This window comes from Pangasianodon hypophthalmus, chromosome 26 (assembly GCF_027358585.1).
Source record: "Pangasianodon hypophthalmus isolate fPanHyp1 chromosome 26, fPanHyp1.pri, whole genome shotgun sequence".
In the NCBI taxonomy this organism is placed as follows: Eukaryota; Metazoa; Chordata; class Actinopteri; order Siluriformes; family Pangasiidae; genus Pangasianodon; species Pangasianodon hypophthalmus.
The window spans coordinates 9708890-9727986 of NC_069735.1; the positions used below are offsets into that span (position 1 = coordinate 9708890).

The 19097-nt window shown below is 37.1% G+C and overlaps 1 protein-coding gene across 1 annotated transcript in view; it reads right to left on the reverse strand.

The window, feature by feature from the left end:
* cfap58 (cilia and flagella associated protein 58) overlaps window positions 1–19097 on the reverse strand; it is a 109720-nt gene that overhangs the window by 22070 nt on the left and 68553 nt on the right. Inside the window, exons 14-17 of the mRNA XM_026932141.3 lie at window positions 17558–17669; window positions 15508–15612; window positions 9904–10023; window positions 3815–3948 (exon numbers count right to left, since the gene is read on the reverse strand). Of these exons, the coding sequence (XP_026787942.2) occupies window positions 3815–3948; window positions 9904–10023; window positions 15508–15612; window positions 17558–17669 (471 nt within the window). The remainder of the gene's footprint in view (window positions 1–3814; window positions 3949–9903; window positions 10024–15507; window positions 15613–17557; window positions 17670–19097) is intronic.

Sequence of the window (19097 nt, forward strand, 5' to 3'; positions counted from 1 at the left end):
AAAGAAACTACAATGTCTACAAGATTTACAGCAACAGTAACCTACATTTAAATTCATTTAAATTTAATTTTCATTGCATTTTAACAATAGATATTTTCACAAAGCAGCTTTGGATATAAGATTAAATCCCTAATAAACAAAAAAAACTCCCTGAGACAACATGAGGGAGAAACCTTGAGACAAACCAGACACGCAAAGGAAACCCATCCTCTTCTGGGTGACACTGGATAATGGGATTATAAATCATCACTCTTCTACAACTGTGCTGTGTTGAAATGATGTGCGGTACGAGTCTGTTGTGTATTGTGTATAAGAATCCTGGGATGAGCACAAGACAGTCTTTCTCATTACAGCAGCAGTTCTTAGCTAGAAGTCCACAGTATCCAAGTGGGATTATAAACTGAAGCATGTCTTGGCATAAACTAAACTGGCATAAAAGATGTATGAATCTACATGGAACCTTTAAGTGTTCCCCCAGAGGGGCAAGCTGAAGAGCCCATAAGGGTCTTAAAAAGAAACTCTTTTTCTCTGATTTTGGATAATTAAGTCATATTAGTCTAAAAAGCAATACAGTATTATATGACTAATTCTGGCATTTATTTTAACAGTAACCTACAGTTACATTTCTGTCATGTATTAATTATATAATATTTTCTTGTATATAAGCTTTCAGCAGATATAAAATATAAAATCCACCTACCATTTCTAATGACAGTTGATCAGACTACACAGTAGTTTCCAAAAGTCCTAGGTGACTACCAAAAACCTTTCATTTTATCAGTTGTATTTCTTTTATAATTTTTTTTTTTTTTTACCAATTAGATCATTTTTAACAATATACTGTCAGTAAAGGAAAAGTAGTATTAGTTAAGAATAATCAGAAGTAGGTATTTAGTCAATATCAAATTACTTGTTAAGAAACAGCGTGACAATGTTTGTTAGGAGCGTTCAGGACAAAAAAAAAAATCTGAGCAAACTGTATACAAGGATTAAAATTTTTAATTTTTATTTTCTATTTTTGCTTTATATAAAGTTATCATAAACAGCTAAAATACTACCTGTATCCATTAACAATAAGCACCAATTTAAAAATGCATTTGTGTTTTCTAACCTCTAAAATAAAGATTATTAGTAGGAGAGACCTTTGGATGCTACTCTATGTCTACCTGTAAATTAATTTTCATATGATACACAGGCCAGGCAGGATGCACACATGCTCTCAGGGGTTGCATTGGTTGGTCGCCACGTCTGAAATCCGTCCAACAGACCAACAGTGGGACCTCCAACCAAGCAACAGGAAACAGCACAGTCAATCTACTGCACCAGATGGTACAGATTGGCTAATCAGAGCCAAGCAATCTGTGGCCGTTAGTGTGGGAGTGCCAGCTTTTCATTTAGGAGCAGTATGTAATAATCAGAGAGCCATAGGTACAGAAAAGACAGTCAATTAACAATGCTCTAGGGCAGCATGACCTCACAACTGCAAACTTGCAAAGAATTCATACAAGTCAAAAATTTGAATGATCCAATTTTGAATTCTTATTACTATTGTTACGTCAGTTATGAGAGCTAGCTTAGCTGGTGGTACGTTATGTTTTGTGTGGTACATTAAAAATAATTTCTTGTTTTTTTCTTGTTTTATTTGATTACTCACTACACTTAAAACATATAAGGTCTTGTCAGATTTAAGAAAAAAAAATTACGTATAGTTTACATAAAAATATTCATTTTCTCATCAAAATTTTCTCATCATGATTTCATTGGTTATACTAAACTTAATTTAAAACCTTTCCAATTGCTAGATTGAATTATTTAACGTGTGTGTAATCAACGTAAACCAATTATATTATGAAATCTTGTGAGGATGTTGGCACTGATGGGAATAAATAACTATAGTATCAAATTAACTCGATTAAAACAGTGCAGTAAAATAGCGCAGTGGTAATATGGCTATTGCAGCACACTTGTGACCTGGTTTAATCCTCAGTTCAGTTTGAGTTTGATTTTATTCAGGGTTTTGAAATTATATGATCAAATCATGTTGGATGTACGAAAACAAATCATGTTAATGTAACTCAATTTAATCATGTCGAACCGATGTACGCATTTGAATTAAGTAAATTCGTTGAGCTTTTTTCCCCAGTGTATCTTGCATTAATGATTTGTTCTTGTATTTGAGTAAAATTCTATACATATAAGTTTAATAAGCTTTAAAAGCAAGGGTTTACATCAGCAGCTGATGCTGTTTAGCTAGCTACCTTTTACCTCACAGGAAGATTTCCACATCAATTCCTGATAAAATACATTTTAAAAGTTGAATAAATACTACAGATAATGTGTTTTCTGGTTTTATATTTTAATTTAAGGTAAGGGTTTCATCTTGTCAGCTTCTGTTGAGGATCTGGTCTGAGGATCTGTAGTTAAGTTAAGCTAGCATATTATTGAGCTAAGCTAAACAGGCTGTTCCTCTTAGCTTACTTTACTTTTATCGTTATACCGTGTAGTTATCTGGCTATTACATCCTACATTTATCTGCCAATGACTCTGAGTGGATCAGGTGTGTTTTTTAGCATTAGATAGCTAACTGAGGCACTGAACCTTTACTGTTTTTCAGGTCTAACTATTTTTTTTACCTGTAAGATCCAACTAAAATAACAAATTTGAACATATACCACTCACAACTACAGCAGTCATAGGTGCAGCTAACCTGACTGAATTATTGAGGGATTAAATACATCCCTAAGATGTACCTTAAACAGTGTAGCACCACCTCATGTAAGAGAAACTATAATTAAAAGATCGATCGTTTGGTACAGTGAACAATTGCACGTCCTGAAACAAATCTCTCGACAGTGTGAGTGATGATGGTGGAAAAACAAGATGGAGGTCTTCCAAATAGCTTAGAGGGAAGGTATCAATAACCACCATCAAGCCCTTGTCTCAGCCAGAACAGCTTACTTTTTAAACTTGACAGAAAGTAATATGAATTATATTAGGTTCTAAACAAATAATGGAGCTATAAATGATTCAAATAAATTATTCCAGAACTTTTCAGACCCATAAAGGCTAAAAAGTAGAAGCAGGCAAGTGTGGTTCATTTTATTAATTCTATTCATTTTAAAATGACTAATTATAATATTTATGTTAAAATTTATAGGCAATATTTATGTGTTGTGTGTTCTCTTGTGATTGTAAAGCTAGGAATAGGAGCTTGATTGAATGATCAGGAACCAGAAGTAAATAAAGCAATGCTTAACAGTTATATAAATCAATAGGAAACAAAGCAGCACCTCACTGAATCCCCGCTCACCAAAAGGACTCTTGCAGGTTAACTTTTACACTCAACCACTAAAAGGCTACTTGATCAGTGATAATTTAATTACGCTGTTAAAGGTCTGCTGCTGCCAGTCTGTGAGAGGTGTGAATGTACAGCTGATATGTCATTCATTTTTCTGTATAAAGGGAAATCAGCTGGCTGTGCAGTTCTGCGTAGTCTTGCGTCTCTTTTTGCATTAAATTATAGCCAAAAACAGCATGAAACAACCTTTCAGCTTTTCATTTCTTCAGGAGAGGGATATTAATCCCAGTGCAGTTCTCTTTTTATATCCATTACTTTCCTTACTTTTAGCCTGAATTTTATTGTCGTGTAAGGACTTGCCAGTAATCAATGCTTGCTGGTAAAACTGAAGATCCATTATAGTAAAACTTAGACATGTATTATGAGCATGAATACACATGAAAAAAGTCTTTACTCGCTATTAATAATTGGTTAATACCTTCAATGCCATGTTCTTCTTTAGTCTTACTCTCTCACCTGCATGCCTGCTCCTTGCGTTTCTGCATGAAATACTTCTTCTTCACGTTCTGTAGCTCGCCAGCCAGTCGCTCAATCTCGTATTTGTACTCCTGTGCCTGAGACTCGTACATGTTGAGTTCGGATGACAGTGCCTGAAAACAAAAAAAGACGATTAACAAACGATTAATTTTTTTCCCTTCAAACAAGCAATGTTACAATTCAGAAAGCATGGTACAATTACTGGTAATGGTTTACTCATCATAATGTGGCCTTAACATGCATGTTCTATTTACTTTTTCGCATTTGATATCCAATCGACTCAGTACTAAAACTTAAAAATAAGTTGCACCAGAGTGTAAGATACACTTCCCTTAACTTTGCCCACTTAGACATTAAAAAATAATCAATATCGTTTCACTATAGAAGTAAGAGATAAAGGCCAAGAACCTTTCTGATATCAGAATACAACAGACCAATTTCTGATTTCAGGATGCATCAGTGAATGTTTTCACAAAGAATTCAGACAGCACAAATTAACAACATTAGTACTTTGCTGCAAAGCTGGTGTTGATGTCTATGGTAAGAATTAATTACGTGTTTGCAGCATTGTGGTTCAATTTTTGCCCATTCTCCTTGTCAAATTTTAGAGGGTCCCACTGATGGACTTGCAAATTCAAAATTCTCCATAAATAAAGTTAGAAGATTGGCTAGACCTTCTTGAGTTATATTGGTGGTATGTTTGAGGTTGTTGTCTTGTTGAAACATCCATCTTCTCCCCAGATTCAGGTTCATGGCTGATAAGATTAAATTCTCCTCTAATATATCTGGGTACATGGCTCCATTCATAATGGCTACAAAATGGCCAAAAAATGAAAAATTTCTCTGAGGCAGAAGTTGAAATTCATTTGACTCACGTTTATAAGAGTTCTCTTCCAGTAATATCAATTCTGCTATTTGCACCGCGTCACCTTATGGCTACCATCAGCACAGACCAGCCCATCCTCCATTTATACAGCGGCATTTCATCTTAATTGAACAACTAAAATTATCTGTTTAAAATGGATTTAGGTTGATTTACTTTTTATATGTAATATTTCCTTAATGCCAGTTAGGCCTTTATAAAACAACAGGTCTAAAATATTTAATTTGTGTGTGTATTTGAAATAAAAAAGCAAATTGAACTATGGTACAGATACCATAATCTGTATATAAAAATGCAGTAACTCATTGTAAATGATAAGATTCTAAGCTGACCAATCGAGGTTTACATTAGTTAGTCTGATTATGCATAAATCAGTATGAAAGTTTTACAGAATTTACAGGACTTTCATGAAAACAATTTTTTGTTCATGTGTGTAAACCCTCATACAAATAATTTATGCATCAATCCATTCATGTCCAGCTCGATAAATGCGGCCCATTGTGTGTAAATTTGAAGTGGATGTACTGTATGCACTGGAAGTACAGTATATGAAATAACAAAAACAAAAGTGTCTCAATACTTCTTTCCCCTCACTGCAAGTGAGCCCTATATTCAGAAATATTGACAAAAATATTTGTACTATTATTACACTAGTAAATTTTGACCAAACATAAGAGATGTTATTGGGGACTTTTCATTATGGGTAAGTACAGCTAGTATAAGGCCATGTGGCAAAAATAGACTGCAGTTGATGTAGAAGGCGGACAAGTACAGTGTGTCTCTCAGAATCATTTCATCGATTTTCTGATTTGCCAGTGGATGTTGACAATCATCTAGATGTCTCTGTTTTTCTTATCCCTCATTTGCTTTTAAGTTTGTCCTTTCTATCAGAACTCAAATTCAAACAGTGTGAAAGTAGGAAAAAAGGTAAGTTACAAAGGGAAGAAGAGTGGAGAGAGTGAAAGTAAGTGTGTGGGTGTGTGTGTGTACACAACAATGTTTAAAGATTGAGACAAAGAAAGGACGAAGAGAAAAAAGACAGCAAAGGTCCCAAATGTGCTGTCTAGCCAAGGGGGCCTGTCAGGCATCTGCAGGATTGAATAGGTTCCTGTGATGCTAAGCGCCTCTTCTGCCGATTAAAGAAAAAAAAGTCGAACTAATTCAGCGAGTCCCATTTAACAGGTTTATTTAGGAGCCTCAGCATTCAGCTGGTAAATAAATAGACCTGCGCTCATAATGGAGCTCAGAGCAGGAGTGCTGACGTAAGATCAGATTTAGCCATGGCCATAAAAATCTCGCCGCAAAGCGTAAAGCTGAGCCTGCGGCAGCACTTCTGAATGGGACTGAATGGGACTCCTGGGCTCATTCTCTGAACAAATTCGCTGATCCAAGAATCAGTTTGACCAATTACACAACCCGGGAGGAAAGCTGATCCACGAGCAGTGCTAAAAAAGTTGAGACATGAAGCCTAAGTCTAACCTTAAGAAAACAGATACAAGTGAGTAAACTGTTTCACCATATCTTCCATGTCTGAGCATATGAATATATACACAGTATATATTACAGCTCATCAAAACAGCTGAAGATTGGAAAAAGACCAAGCAGGGCTGTTTCTGAACATCTGGAGGCCCCTCCCCCACATCAATCATATTATTTTACATGCAAGAATAAATTTCATTTAGCTGAATTTACATGCAGAATTAATACTTCATTATCTTATATGAGGGAAAAACTGTTTAATAAACAATAAACAAAACAACTGTACAAGATACTAGATACTAGCTAACTCTATATCAGGTTTTTTTTTTCCTTTTCATTTTTCTTTTTTGACATATTCTATCAATTAGCACCAATAGGCTTAGCTTTGAGATTAAAAAAAGGATATTTCTAGGAAAAGGTAGTGCTAACGGAAACTTATAAAGTGTATGCAATATTAGGTAATAACATTTATTATAGATTCTATACTGATTCTACTAAATGTTTTATTTTTTTATGAATGGATTTCTTTGTTTAAACAGGTTTTATTGAATACCAGCTGCTGTGATGAGGAACAGGATTAGCCAATCAGGATGATGCATTTTTCCTGTTTCTGTTTGAAAGCTATTAGAAATAGCTACATTATAAGCACAAAGATAAGATGAGAGCAGGTGAAGTAGCCTACTGGAGTTTACTGCAAAAGAAAACTAGATCAGGATTTATAATATAAGGTGTAATTTCTCTCTATTCTTAACATGTAATTTGAATCATTTTCAGTAGAACTGTCATAGATGTACTGTATTTCACAGCAATGTTATTAATATGGAAAGACTGAAATGATTAAAATAACAAATTCTTGTCATCACTGTTCCTACTGTTGTCTGACATCCTAAAATTCGGACCTATCGTTTCATATTCATCTTTTGATCTCAATCCCAAATGTCTTCAGGGGATAGCAAAAAACAAAAGAATTGGCCTTGCTGTTCCAATACTTTCGGAGGGTACATATAAACACTTCATGATCACCACTTCTTCATGATCTTCTGACGTTGGTTATGTTGGTTACCTATCCTTTTCATAGCAGAAGGGAGCCCCGTGTGACTGCACGATACATAAACCTAATCGCCAAATGATGGAAAAGTGTGGGTTTTTTTACACATATGTTTTAAAAATTGTGGGGCCCTTGGTGACCATTTATACTGCTTATAGAAAGAAACGGTCCTGAGACCAGGTGATGTTCTTCAAATCTGTCCACATTCAGTGAGCCTGTGCCCACTGTAGCCTCAAATTCCTGTTGGAACCCAATGTGGTCTTCTGCTGTTGCAGCCCATCTGCATCAACTGTTGGCATGTTGTGTTTGTCGAGTTGCTTTTCTGTCCACCACGGTGGTAAAGAGTGGTTATTTGAGTTACTGTAGACTTCCTAATAGCTCAAACCAGTTAACCATTCTTTCTTGGTCTCTTCTCTCATCAACAAGGCATTTCTGCCAATGGAACTGCTGCTCATTGGATGGGTTTTATGATTTGCACCATCTTGCGTAAACTCTTGAAATATGAAAAGCCCAGGAGATCAGCTGTTCCTCAAATACATGGTACCTATCTGGCACCAATAACCAGAGGTTATCAGTACAATCACAATTAAACACTCATTACTTAAACACTCAAGGGTGATACTAATTAATGTTTATTTAGATAGGGGGGTATACTTTAAGAGGTCATTTTTCACTTTATCTTGTGCTAATAGCTTGTGCGTTCCCCACTACAGTACAAGCACCAGCCCACAATCCTGAGAGTGGGTTGTTTAAAGTTTTGTCAGTTACTGCCTGTGGCATCCAAGTCATTACACTTGGTAGCAAATTAAACTTGAAGCAAGTCCACCTTTGGGGACAGATGGTGTCTGTGTACAGAAAAGTAGAGTTTCAAGTAAAGTGCACACAATGCAGATGTGAAAAACTACAAGATTACCCTCCAAATCTGCTGAAATATATGTTCTCCATTTTCCAACTCAGGTTCATAGAAAACATGTTCACATACAACTTATTTGCAGCACCTTCTATATGTTGAATATCAACATTCTGCCATGATCACACAAAGTATATCAACATATCACACTTTCACTTGGTTGCTCTGGAGTTATTCTCTCCATCATTGTAATTTAACCGCAACCAGATCTCTACTATGCTACTGTAATAATATTAATATATAATACTTCTCAAACCTAAGATTAATTACATATATATTTACGGATTTAAACTTAATTGTACGGATTAAAACAAATAATAAAATGCAAAATAATATGAAGTGCTGGATCAAGTGCTATTTTATATGCTCTTGAATAATGAGGGTGAAAGCCATATTGTTAAATGAAATTAAATTTGCAGTGATTCTAGAGAAACTAGAGTCCTATTACATATATATTCCAATGCTATCTTCTCATTAATATGGTACCTTCTACTGCATTTGACATTACATTTGAACTTTGTATAATGCAGTGTTACATTAGCTTTTGTATTCTGTTGATTTTCAGGTACATACCAGCTCTTGAACTGTGTATACTGAAGCTATATGCTACAGTATGTACATAAGCTAGATGCTTGCATATTTAAGCATTTTATCAGATTTTTTTGTACGTATAGCTATAGATTTCACATATCAGAAAGGTGGACTCTGTAAATACCAGATAATAACTGCCTGAACATCGTAGAGGTGAGTGGCTTAGGTAGGGAGAAAGGGAAGATATTTTATTTTTCTTTCGGTGTGTTTGGAATAGGTAAGGTACTATAGAAATATTGTTTTGTTAATTATTTATTGGTGTTGCTCACCCCAGTGCTAATTCACTGGCAAGCTTCATTTTCTATACTTGTCAATACAACTGCACCAAAATGAAAAATCTGGTGTGTAGTCACTTTGATTTATGTTACAATAAGTCTGGTATTAACTTGTTTTTAGCTAAAAAAAAAAAAAGGTGACCTGCAAGCAAAGAGAAGAAATTAGGCTTAATTCATAAGCACAACTGGAGTGAAAGCAATAGAAAACATTATTAGGAAAATATTTATGTACCTGTGTTGTGCTGCAGGACTCTTATATTACATATATTTCTTTGCCAAATGTCCAGAGTCTATATATTACAATTGTGTTGTAAAATTCTTTTACTGTTCTTAGTATCTTCATATCAGTTACACAATTTTCCTTGAGGGGCCATCAACCCTGTGCTTCTCTGTGTTTCTGGCTTTCAGCACCTACATTCTCCAAACAGTTCTGTCCAAGTGACGTTTTGCCAAAAGCAGATTAGTGAAAGGAGAACTCATCATTGTTGCATCCAGGTCTTTTTTTTTTTTAGTGATGAAGGAATTAGGCCATCTAAAGCACACAAAAAGCTACAGGCGGGACTGAAAATCCCAGACGATGTTAGTGCTAGCCATTTGTGACCGGGCACAAGAGTTCTTAATTAGGCAGAAGGGTAACTAATTATTCATACCCATGATGGAGAGAGTGAGGGGTGAGCACAGAGAGGGAAAAAAGTGGGAAAATGATTTATGATCTGATAAAAGCCCTCACTGCGGCATGCCATTTTGGGGCGAGGGCGTGAGGGGGAGTGCGGCTCAGAGTGGATTGGCTGTACCTTCAAAAGTGAAAGAGTAAATCATGGAGTTGAGAGAGACAAAGAGAAAGAGAGTGAGTGAGTGCAAGAAAGAGAGACTCAGAAGAACCTTGAGCTGTTTGGTCTTTTCTTTCAGCGTTTGCTGGTAGATCTGAAGTTGTTCGGCTGCCTCTGGACCAGGCTGACGAGCTAATATGTGCTTCAGCTCCACATACAGCTTCTCCTTCTCCTACAAACAGTGAATTCACACACATACACACACACACACAAATTTTCACACAGTGTTAAATAATTTTCAGTTAATAAGATACAAATCTACATTAAACACTCCCCAGCTCCATCAGATGGATATTAAAACCCTCATTTTGGCTATGATTATTCTTCCATTAAGTATGCTCGAGAGTGTGGTCTGTGCAAACATACTCCATTAAAATGAAAACTTCAGAGGACTGCTGGTGAAGCAGACAGTCGGCATGGCTTTCTAATTCATATTGCAAAGTAATTATTTGGTTCCAACTAGGCTACAATTTATTCTTGGTTATTCTTTTACAGTAAAGATTTTTTTTTCTTCTCTATATTTATAAGAAACCTCATGCCAAAACACAATTAATAGATGTTCTCACATACTCAAGCAACAACAAAATATATTGAACACATACTGTATATAAGATGTAATGTCTCTTTCTTTCTCTTTATTTCTCTGGCACTCAAACTACTAAAGACAGGTTATATGATAAATATGATAAAGGTGTAGATTAACTAAAGTATTATGTCTCATTTAATACGTGTAATTGTTGGCAGATTGGAAAATGGGCAATTATAGGAAAATAATCAACTTCTCATCATTGATAAATACATAAATAAATGTTGATTATTTTCCTATATGCTTTTTTTCCCCCCTTATTAACAATCTACACAGGCTAGCATAGTTACTATTAGAAAGTATCCTGTTTGAAACTTCTTAACTCCATTACTGAATGGAGTATTGGAGTAATGGAGCATTACTGAGTGTGGAAAATATACACCTACAGTTCCTAGCTCATGTGGACACTGGAAATGTTAATTCGACACCGCTTTTTGTGGAGTTAGTTTGTTAATCAATACAGCTGGTTAGGTGAAACCAGGAACAATGCCAGCATAATAATATAGCAAGCTATGAGCTAATGTGGTCTAGTTTAATTCTCCTGAGGACATTTAGGTTGAATCCCAAATAGCTGTGTGCTTCCATGTATAAAGAATATATTATATGATCACTAGGGAGCATTTAGAATTACATTTACACCACACAGACAAGCACAGCATGGGAGAGAAATGATATACAAGAACATTGCCACCTCAATACTAACTCAAAGGTTAAAACTCAAAGGTTTCAGTGCAAGAAGTAAACTATTTAGAGAAAGAAAGGAAGAAACAAACAAACAAAGAAGAAAAAAGAGACAGAAGAAACAAATCAAATTAATAACAAGAATATACAGATACAATAGAGTGCCTATGCACCTTTGGTGCTTGGCCCCAAAACTGGACTTTTTTGTCTGGAAGCTAGCTTGTTAACTGTAAGATTTGGGATTGGCAGTATTAGTGACAATGACTGGTGGTTGTAATTGTCTTATCACCAGACAGTGCCACTAATGTAGGAAAGTTTTTGACCCTTTAATATTGACAAGCAGCTTAGCCAACCCAGAGGTCAATAGTGGGCACTTGTCAATACTAAGGACATTCGGACAAGCCCCTGTCATGTAACTAAGCCAAATGTGTTCTGAAAATCCCCAGCTGGAATTCAAGTGTCAGATAAACCAATTGAGGCATTATATTTCTATGAATAGACAGATAACACTGTATTTCAGTACTCGTCGGTTCCAAAGGAATCCCACCCCAGATCTGTATATATAATTTCAAAATACTGACAATTATTGGACTAATATGGCATATCAAAGACACGGCTTGTCATGCTTGTCAAACGTAACAGCATCAGAGTGACAGCTATTATCAGACAACCTCCATGCACTGCTGAATCATACACATATGCCTACAGCAAATTAAGCATGACCACACATAATAGCACATCGGAATGGGCTCTGGTTGTCTTGATTTAAAACAAATAGCATCCTGTGGCTATGGAAAGTGGGATAATGTAAATGGATTACATGCTCCATCTTTCTTGACTTACTGGCTATGAGTGAGAATTTTGAGCTTTCATCTTATGACCATGTCTCCTACACCTTGCAAATCCTGTGCTTTGTCACCCTCCTTCCTGGCATACATGCACTCACACTTTCTCAACTCCATTTTTAAACATTCTGCAATAGCACACCTAATATTATCCATGTATGTAGGCATCAGGTTTAGTATTTAGGTTTGTCTTAGAAACACATTTCAAGCCTTTAAATCAAAATGTATTTAAGATTTTAACTTTTTCTGTGTAATGGTTGATTTTCAACAATCGGTCACTGAAAGATTGATGTAGCTACTTAAGAAGAACTGACTTCTCATTAACCTGGTCTTCCATCAGTAACTGATCTTGCAGATGGACACATCAAAACACAGTAGAAAGTGGTCCTTTCACAAAAAAGTGGGGGTTAAAGAGCACTTGGTGGTATGCATCAGTCATCAGTTAAAGCCCACACAATTAGCTGTGAAGGACCTCAGATATTACCTCACTGAGCAACCTTTTAGCCTCATCCCAGACCATGTTTCCCTGCAGTGGATGGCCAGGGTAAAGGAAATAACCCAGGTGGATGTTGACACTTTATGTCTTTTCCAAGTGGGTTGAGTCAACACCACAACACACATTGACTTTCTCATTTTCATGCACTCAGGGCAACTCAGCCCTGCTTGCTGTACTAAAGTGAGGAGACTGCAATGCTGAGAGCCACTGACCCTGGGGTTCAACAGTATGCAAGTTTAACACCATGGCCAGCATCCCACCAAGCCCCACGGACCACAGCCACAAGAAATGCACATGCTATCAAGGTGGAGGTTCAGGTTAAACCTCTCTGGCTAGCACTCAAGAAGGGTAGCAATGGCTCCAAAGTGGCACAACACAAAAGCATTCACCCTATTGTCCGGAGACTGAATCCCAATGATACCACAGCCATTTATGGCCCGGAGTCCAAGAAAGCAAAACTAGCCATGTTGTGTGGGTGGGAGGGATGGCATTACTCCCTCCCCTGTCTATCAGAATGACACTAAACAATTGTGGTCACCTGTGAGCTCATGCTTTTCTCTGAGTGTGTTCAGCTGCCCTGTAACATAGCATGAGCAACAGTTCAAAAAGTGGTGGTGCTCAGAAGTGCTCCGGTTGGGAATTGTTGTGTGATTGGGGAGAACAAGTTAGAAGCTGCACATATGTGTTGTCATATGCTATGGGAAGGTGTGTTGGGCTCCAAAAAAGTGTCACAGTAGATGAATGGGCTTAGACCTGATGCTCATCAATCCAGTCTTCAATAAGTCACTGATCTTGCAAATAGACACATCTTGTCTCCTGCAGAGCAGAGAAGAGAGGCAGGCCCTCTCAAGACCTCGGATATTACATCTGTAGGCACTCTTGCTCCTTACCATAGACCTGCTTACCTGCAATAGATGGCTAGGGTGAATAACCCGAACCTTGGTTCTTAGCACTGCACAGTTTCACGTTTCCAGGTAGACAGCGTCCCAACACCACAACTTAGATTCCATGCAGTCTGGGTCACTGGCATATGAGGCCTTCAGATATTACCTAACCAGCTCTACTGCAGTGCCTGGCTAGTGTGAAGGACACACACTCTGTGCTACCAGGTGGTTCTAGGCACTGACTAGTTGGGCAAGGTGCCAACACCACAATACAGATTACCCTCAACAGTACAGGGTAAAAAACTGTAATGTCTGGCCCTTTACTAGGGTACCACTGACCGACACCAGTTCAGCACCATGGCCAGCAACTCTCCAAGCACCACAGACTGGCAAAAAACATCCTCCATCTGCCCAATGCACAATTTCTAACTACTTACCTGACCATAACACAATCAAGCTGCTCTGAGAGTTGAATAAAAAAAATTGAGAAAGGTGTCCAACCAGGTACAATTTTGGCCTTTAAATATGCACATATCCTTTCTTAATATTATAGCCTGCTTGCCCAAGGGAAGTGAAAGCCAATAGCTTTTAACTTCAGTAGTAAGTTCAGTAACTCAGCAAAAAAAATTACCTTGTATATGAAAAATCTGATAAATAACTGCTTATACAATACTTCTGTGAAGTTTTCAAAAAAACAATCTAACTTGGTTTCTACTTGTTATTTGCTCCAGGCTACTTGTTAGCCTGCTGAGATCATAAAATTTCAAAAACAATTAAAATCAGGCCCAATATTGCAGAATAGAGTACAGACCTACCTCAGATTCCTCTCTATTAAAATGGTGAGTTATTCTCTAAAGTGAAACCACATAAGAACTGCAGATTCCTTTTATACTCTTGCTTTATAATTCTATTACCTTTCCCATTCTTTTCGGAAGTGATTGTAAAAGGCTAGAGAACATTGGCATATTGCGTTCACAGTTGTGTACTATAACAATAGCTTTATATATATTTACCTTGCCAAAAATTGGTTCCACTCCACATATTCCCCTCTATTTCACATTAAACAATATCAAGAACTATAGCTTAGCTAGCTGACACTGCTTTTGCAACTGTATTTATTTCACCTTACTTACCACCTAGACTTTATACATTTCACTGTTACATCTTAAGACCATGTCTTGCCCTTTCAGTATAAAAGATACTGGGATCTGTATGCATACTCACTGAATGAAGTTAGCTTTACATCTTTTGGAGTTTCCTCAAAGTAACTCAAAGTTTTCTTCAAAGTCATAGCTATCACAGTGCTGCAGTGGGTAATGTTGCTGCCTCACAGCTCCATGGTCTCTAGTTCGATCATGAGCTTAGGTTACTGTCTGTGTGGAGTTTTCCATGTTCACCCTGTGTTCGTGGTTCCCTCTTCCAAAAAGGATGGCAGTAGATAGACTGTGTGTGTGTGTGTGCGTGCTCCAGATCTACCAGGACCTTGATCAGGATAAAGCACTTAATGAAGGCAAATGGATGAAAAAACAAGTCAACGAGTATAACAGCCTTGATTTGGTGGCTATTTTGGAAAGATTGCTGTCTCCATTATGAATTGGCAGTGTTACATCACCATTATGCCAAATGTGAGCTTTCGCATAAAAAAATAATGAACTTCAGCTTTTATCTGATCATTAATGGCATACTCACAGTTCACATTTATTAGGAATGGATCAAACATGGCAACCTTTCAATATTAATAACAAGGAGAGTCCAATTATCATGATGACCATGATCAAATCACTCTTAGCTGGCATTAGGAATATACCTGGACATATGAAAATGTTTCTTGCATGTATTTTCATAAATATTGTTTATTCTGCTAGATTTTAGATGGTACTAATTGATTTATTTGATTAATTTGTTTTCTAAATGCACCGTATACATAAAACCAAAAGAAATGATCGGAGTCAAAATGACATGCATTGCTAAGTAGTGAACAGAACCTCAGTGTTAAATAAAGCTGTTCTTCTTTTGAAAGCTTTGTGAAGGAGAGTTTCTCTTCGCAAGGCCTTCACAAATCGATTCTCCGAATGACCTGACCCCACAAGTGCTTGATGAGTCATCAGCATCCAATAGGACGTGACAGATTGTTGCAGGTTGAGAATGAAAGCAGGGTGTTTACCTGGAGCAGAAGCTCTTTCTCCACTACCTCCTCGCTTTTGGTTATCAGGCGCCGCTGAAGAGAGTGAATCTTCTGGATCAGCTCAAAGGTGCTCGGGTCACTCGCCTGCAGGGAAACCATTTAGAGTGAGAGAGAGAGAGGGAGAAAAGAGAAAGAGAGAGAATTATAGCGAAGGAATCAGAAATGAGGCAATGAGACAGAATGAAAGAGACTGAAACTCTGCCCTTAAATGTGAAGACTTTAAGCACATTTTCTATAACCTCAGTTTCTCGAGGATCTGTGAGACAAATATCTAATGCCTTTAACTATCAGGAGAGTACAGAGAACATGTATTTAGGCTATGGGCCACTAATGGCTAGGTGTTTGTATGTCTGATCTCTTTTAATGATCAACAATCTGATGAAAGATATGATACATTGCAGTGTGATGCAATTTATGTAATTTAGTAATAAAGTGTTAGCTATAATGCCTGCCTGGGCCACACCATAAGATTTAATGGCTATCATTGAGTCATCTATGCCCCTACAGTAAATAAATAAATAAAATATAAATAAATATATAAATTGCGGAAGAAGACAGGGTCAGTGGGACTTGTATATCTTGTAGCTCAAGCTAGGAGTATTATAACATGACTATTATTCAGATAAAAGACTGTCTAAGTGCCATGCTTGTGACTTTTTCCATAATTACTTATAAATTACATTCAAATATTTAGCTATCAAGGTTGTATTAAGTAAATCTATTAAGTAAATTCTAAAAAAAACTCTAAATTGAGTTTCCTGTGAGACACAGTCTGCATCCACCCCTCCCCAAATAACGATGAGTTGTAAATACTATTAATTATGATTTCACCTAAAAACTGCTGCTGCAATCATAAAGACTCATTCCAGGACCCTTATTCGTCCTTTCAGCATATTTGTAGTGATTGTACACAGTACTGATCGTCTTTACAGAATACAGTAGAAAAGTAATGATTTATAATCCCACTATCCAGTGTCACCCAGAAGAAGATGAGTTCCCTTTTTGAGTCTGTTTCTGCTCATAGTTTCTTCCTCATGTCATCTCAGGGAATTGAATTTTCCATTTGAAATCAACTGAACCATTACAGATTAGATAATATATACTATACTCCCACAACAGGATAATCCGGAAAAAAAGAATTTCAAGACTGGCCTGAAATTGGGAAAAGGGAGGATCGAATCTGCCCCCATATTAGTCATTTATCCGGTATTGTGAGCCAGGCAGTCAAGGAGTGGGAGGTCATGCCCCCTTCACTGGGACTGAGAGGTATGAGGAGAGAAAAAAGGAGAGAGAAATGGATATAAAATGTGATAGTAGACGTATTTGTTTATTTTCTATCAGTAGTATAATATTATTGTTGTGTTGGCCAATACAAAGACACCTGTACCGATTTACTTGTGATTGCCTCCCGACTCACTCGTGATTTCCTCCCAATCGTAAGTATAGTAACTGGTTCAGTGACCTGAGTCGGTGAATTGTTACACCCATAATCTGTACAGTTATGTACTATATGGACAGGATAAGATTTCCTGACATATGTCTGTTAAGTAAGGGCACTTGTAGAGTTTGTGGATGAGCAAGGGGCCTTAGTAGTTCACATGGCCATAACATGTATTTAGGCTTTGTCTGTGCTAGGAATTCAATAAACCTAAATCTTCCAAAAGTGTTGTTTCTCTGACAAGACTTTTTAAATCATCTATATTTTATGGTTATTATTTCATTTTGGTTTTAGATGATAGAAAAGACAGTTAACTAAAGTCTCTCCATACTGAAAAAAGGGAGAAGTCTTTTCCCACAGGATATAATGGAATCTTTAGGAACATGTTAGCTCAGACAGGATATTATTACCTTTGGTGATTTTATAGATGGTAAAATATGGTGTAATCTCGGGCTGTAAAAATTTGTGACATGATGGATTCAGGTGGGACTACAACTCCAGAGATTCTCTAGTAATAATTCCATGTTCCCACCTCCCCATATCAAAGTACTCAGATCCGAATAGGGCTTTATACCCATATACAGTACGTACCTCCAGTCTTCTCCAACGATGGACATTCATGGGATTTTCAAGTTCTTCTTGCAAGCTCTGACACCTTGCTCGCTCCTTAAGCAGATCCCTTTGCATGTGGTACACCTCTCGCCTATGGATAAAACACAGCACTATAAGACACACAGCTACTCATCACAACTTGGCAAAGGTCCACACAGCACAAAGATCATTGTTCAATGGTGCAGCAAACATCACACTGATCACTGTACCAGTTAAGATCATCATAACAATACTGCCATACAATACATCAAACAAAACAATACACTATAACTGGGCCCTGATCAGTCCATGAGAAGGAAAAGGTAAGAGAAAGCTATAATATTTGCATGAATCTGATAGGACTTCAAACCTCACAATCATCCAAGCGTGCTCTCTGCAGCACCCCCACATACACACACACACACAAACTGGTGGAGCTTGATGTGAATGCAATGTCGGTCAGCATGCGCCTTTGACCTGCTACAGTGGTAATTCACTCTGCAAATAAACAACTTGAAAGCTCATCTGCCAACTTATTAGCATCAGTGGCTTGGTAATAGCTGCTAAAACAGCATAGAACTACTTTTCATCATCAGGAAAATGCCTCTGAGGCCAAAAAGGAGAAATAAATTCCCTACTTGGTGAAACGAAGACTATTTAGTTTTCATAAGAAGATGATGAGAGAATTTGTCACATCAAGGTTGGATAAAGAGAGAGAAGAAGCATATTTAGTAACTAAGCTTGACTGCAATGCCATCTTAAAAGAACATACACTATAAGTCCTAAATGATATTGCTCTGACACAGCCAATACACACAAAAATGGCCTTCATGCTGAGTTATTAAACCCATTCTGTCCTCCTCTCATCCTGTTTTATTAAAGCACATAAATACTCAACCTCCACTAGACATACAGTATACCAAGCATCAGAAAGCCATATGCTAACCAATTGAGTGGCAAAAATATGTGTGTTACTCCCCATTGAAACATTACGTATGGAGGAGTTTCCACCACAAGTCGAGGAGAGAATGATGATGATAATGCATAGCTCATTACCTGAGCGCAGCTCAGTTTGAATTTATGGGGACGTTCGAGGTTAGCGTGATAAATCGGTCAGTGGAGACATTTCCAATGGATAAAAAATGCTATTAGCAGACTCTTTGTACAGATATCATTTATCTAAAACAGTAAGTAAATGGGGGAGGATTTTTTGAAGAACACTGTTTTTGAGTTCAACCAAAAATTGCCTAGCATACAAATTAGATGAGTAAGGCAGAGACACTATCCGTGTCTGTGTAGTGCTCCAAATATCCATATCTGTATCTGTATTCTGAGTTAAACCTGAAGTAGATGTGGCCTAAACAGGAAGGATTTTTTTTTTCTTTAAATTAAATATGAACCCTACCACTCTGCTCCTTGAAACACTGAAAATGAAAAAAATAATAATAATAAGTATAAATAAAATAATATAAAAGGTAGAAAGATCAGCACTGTCAGCACAGTCTGTGAATTCTGGTTCCATTCCTCAAACTCAGCTGCA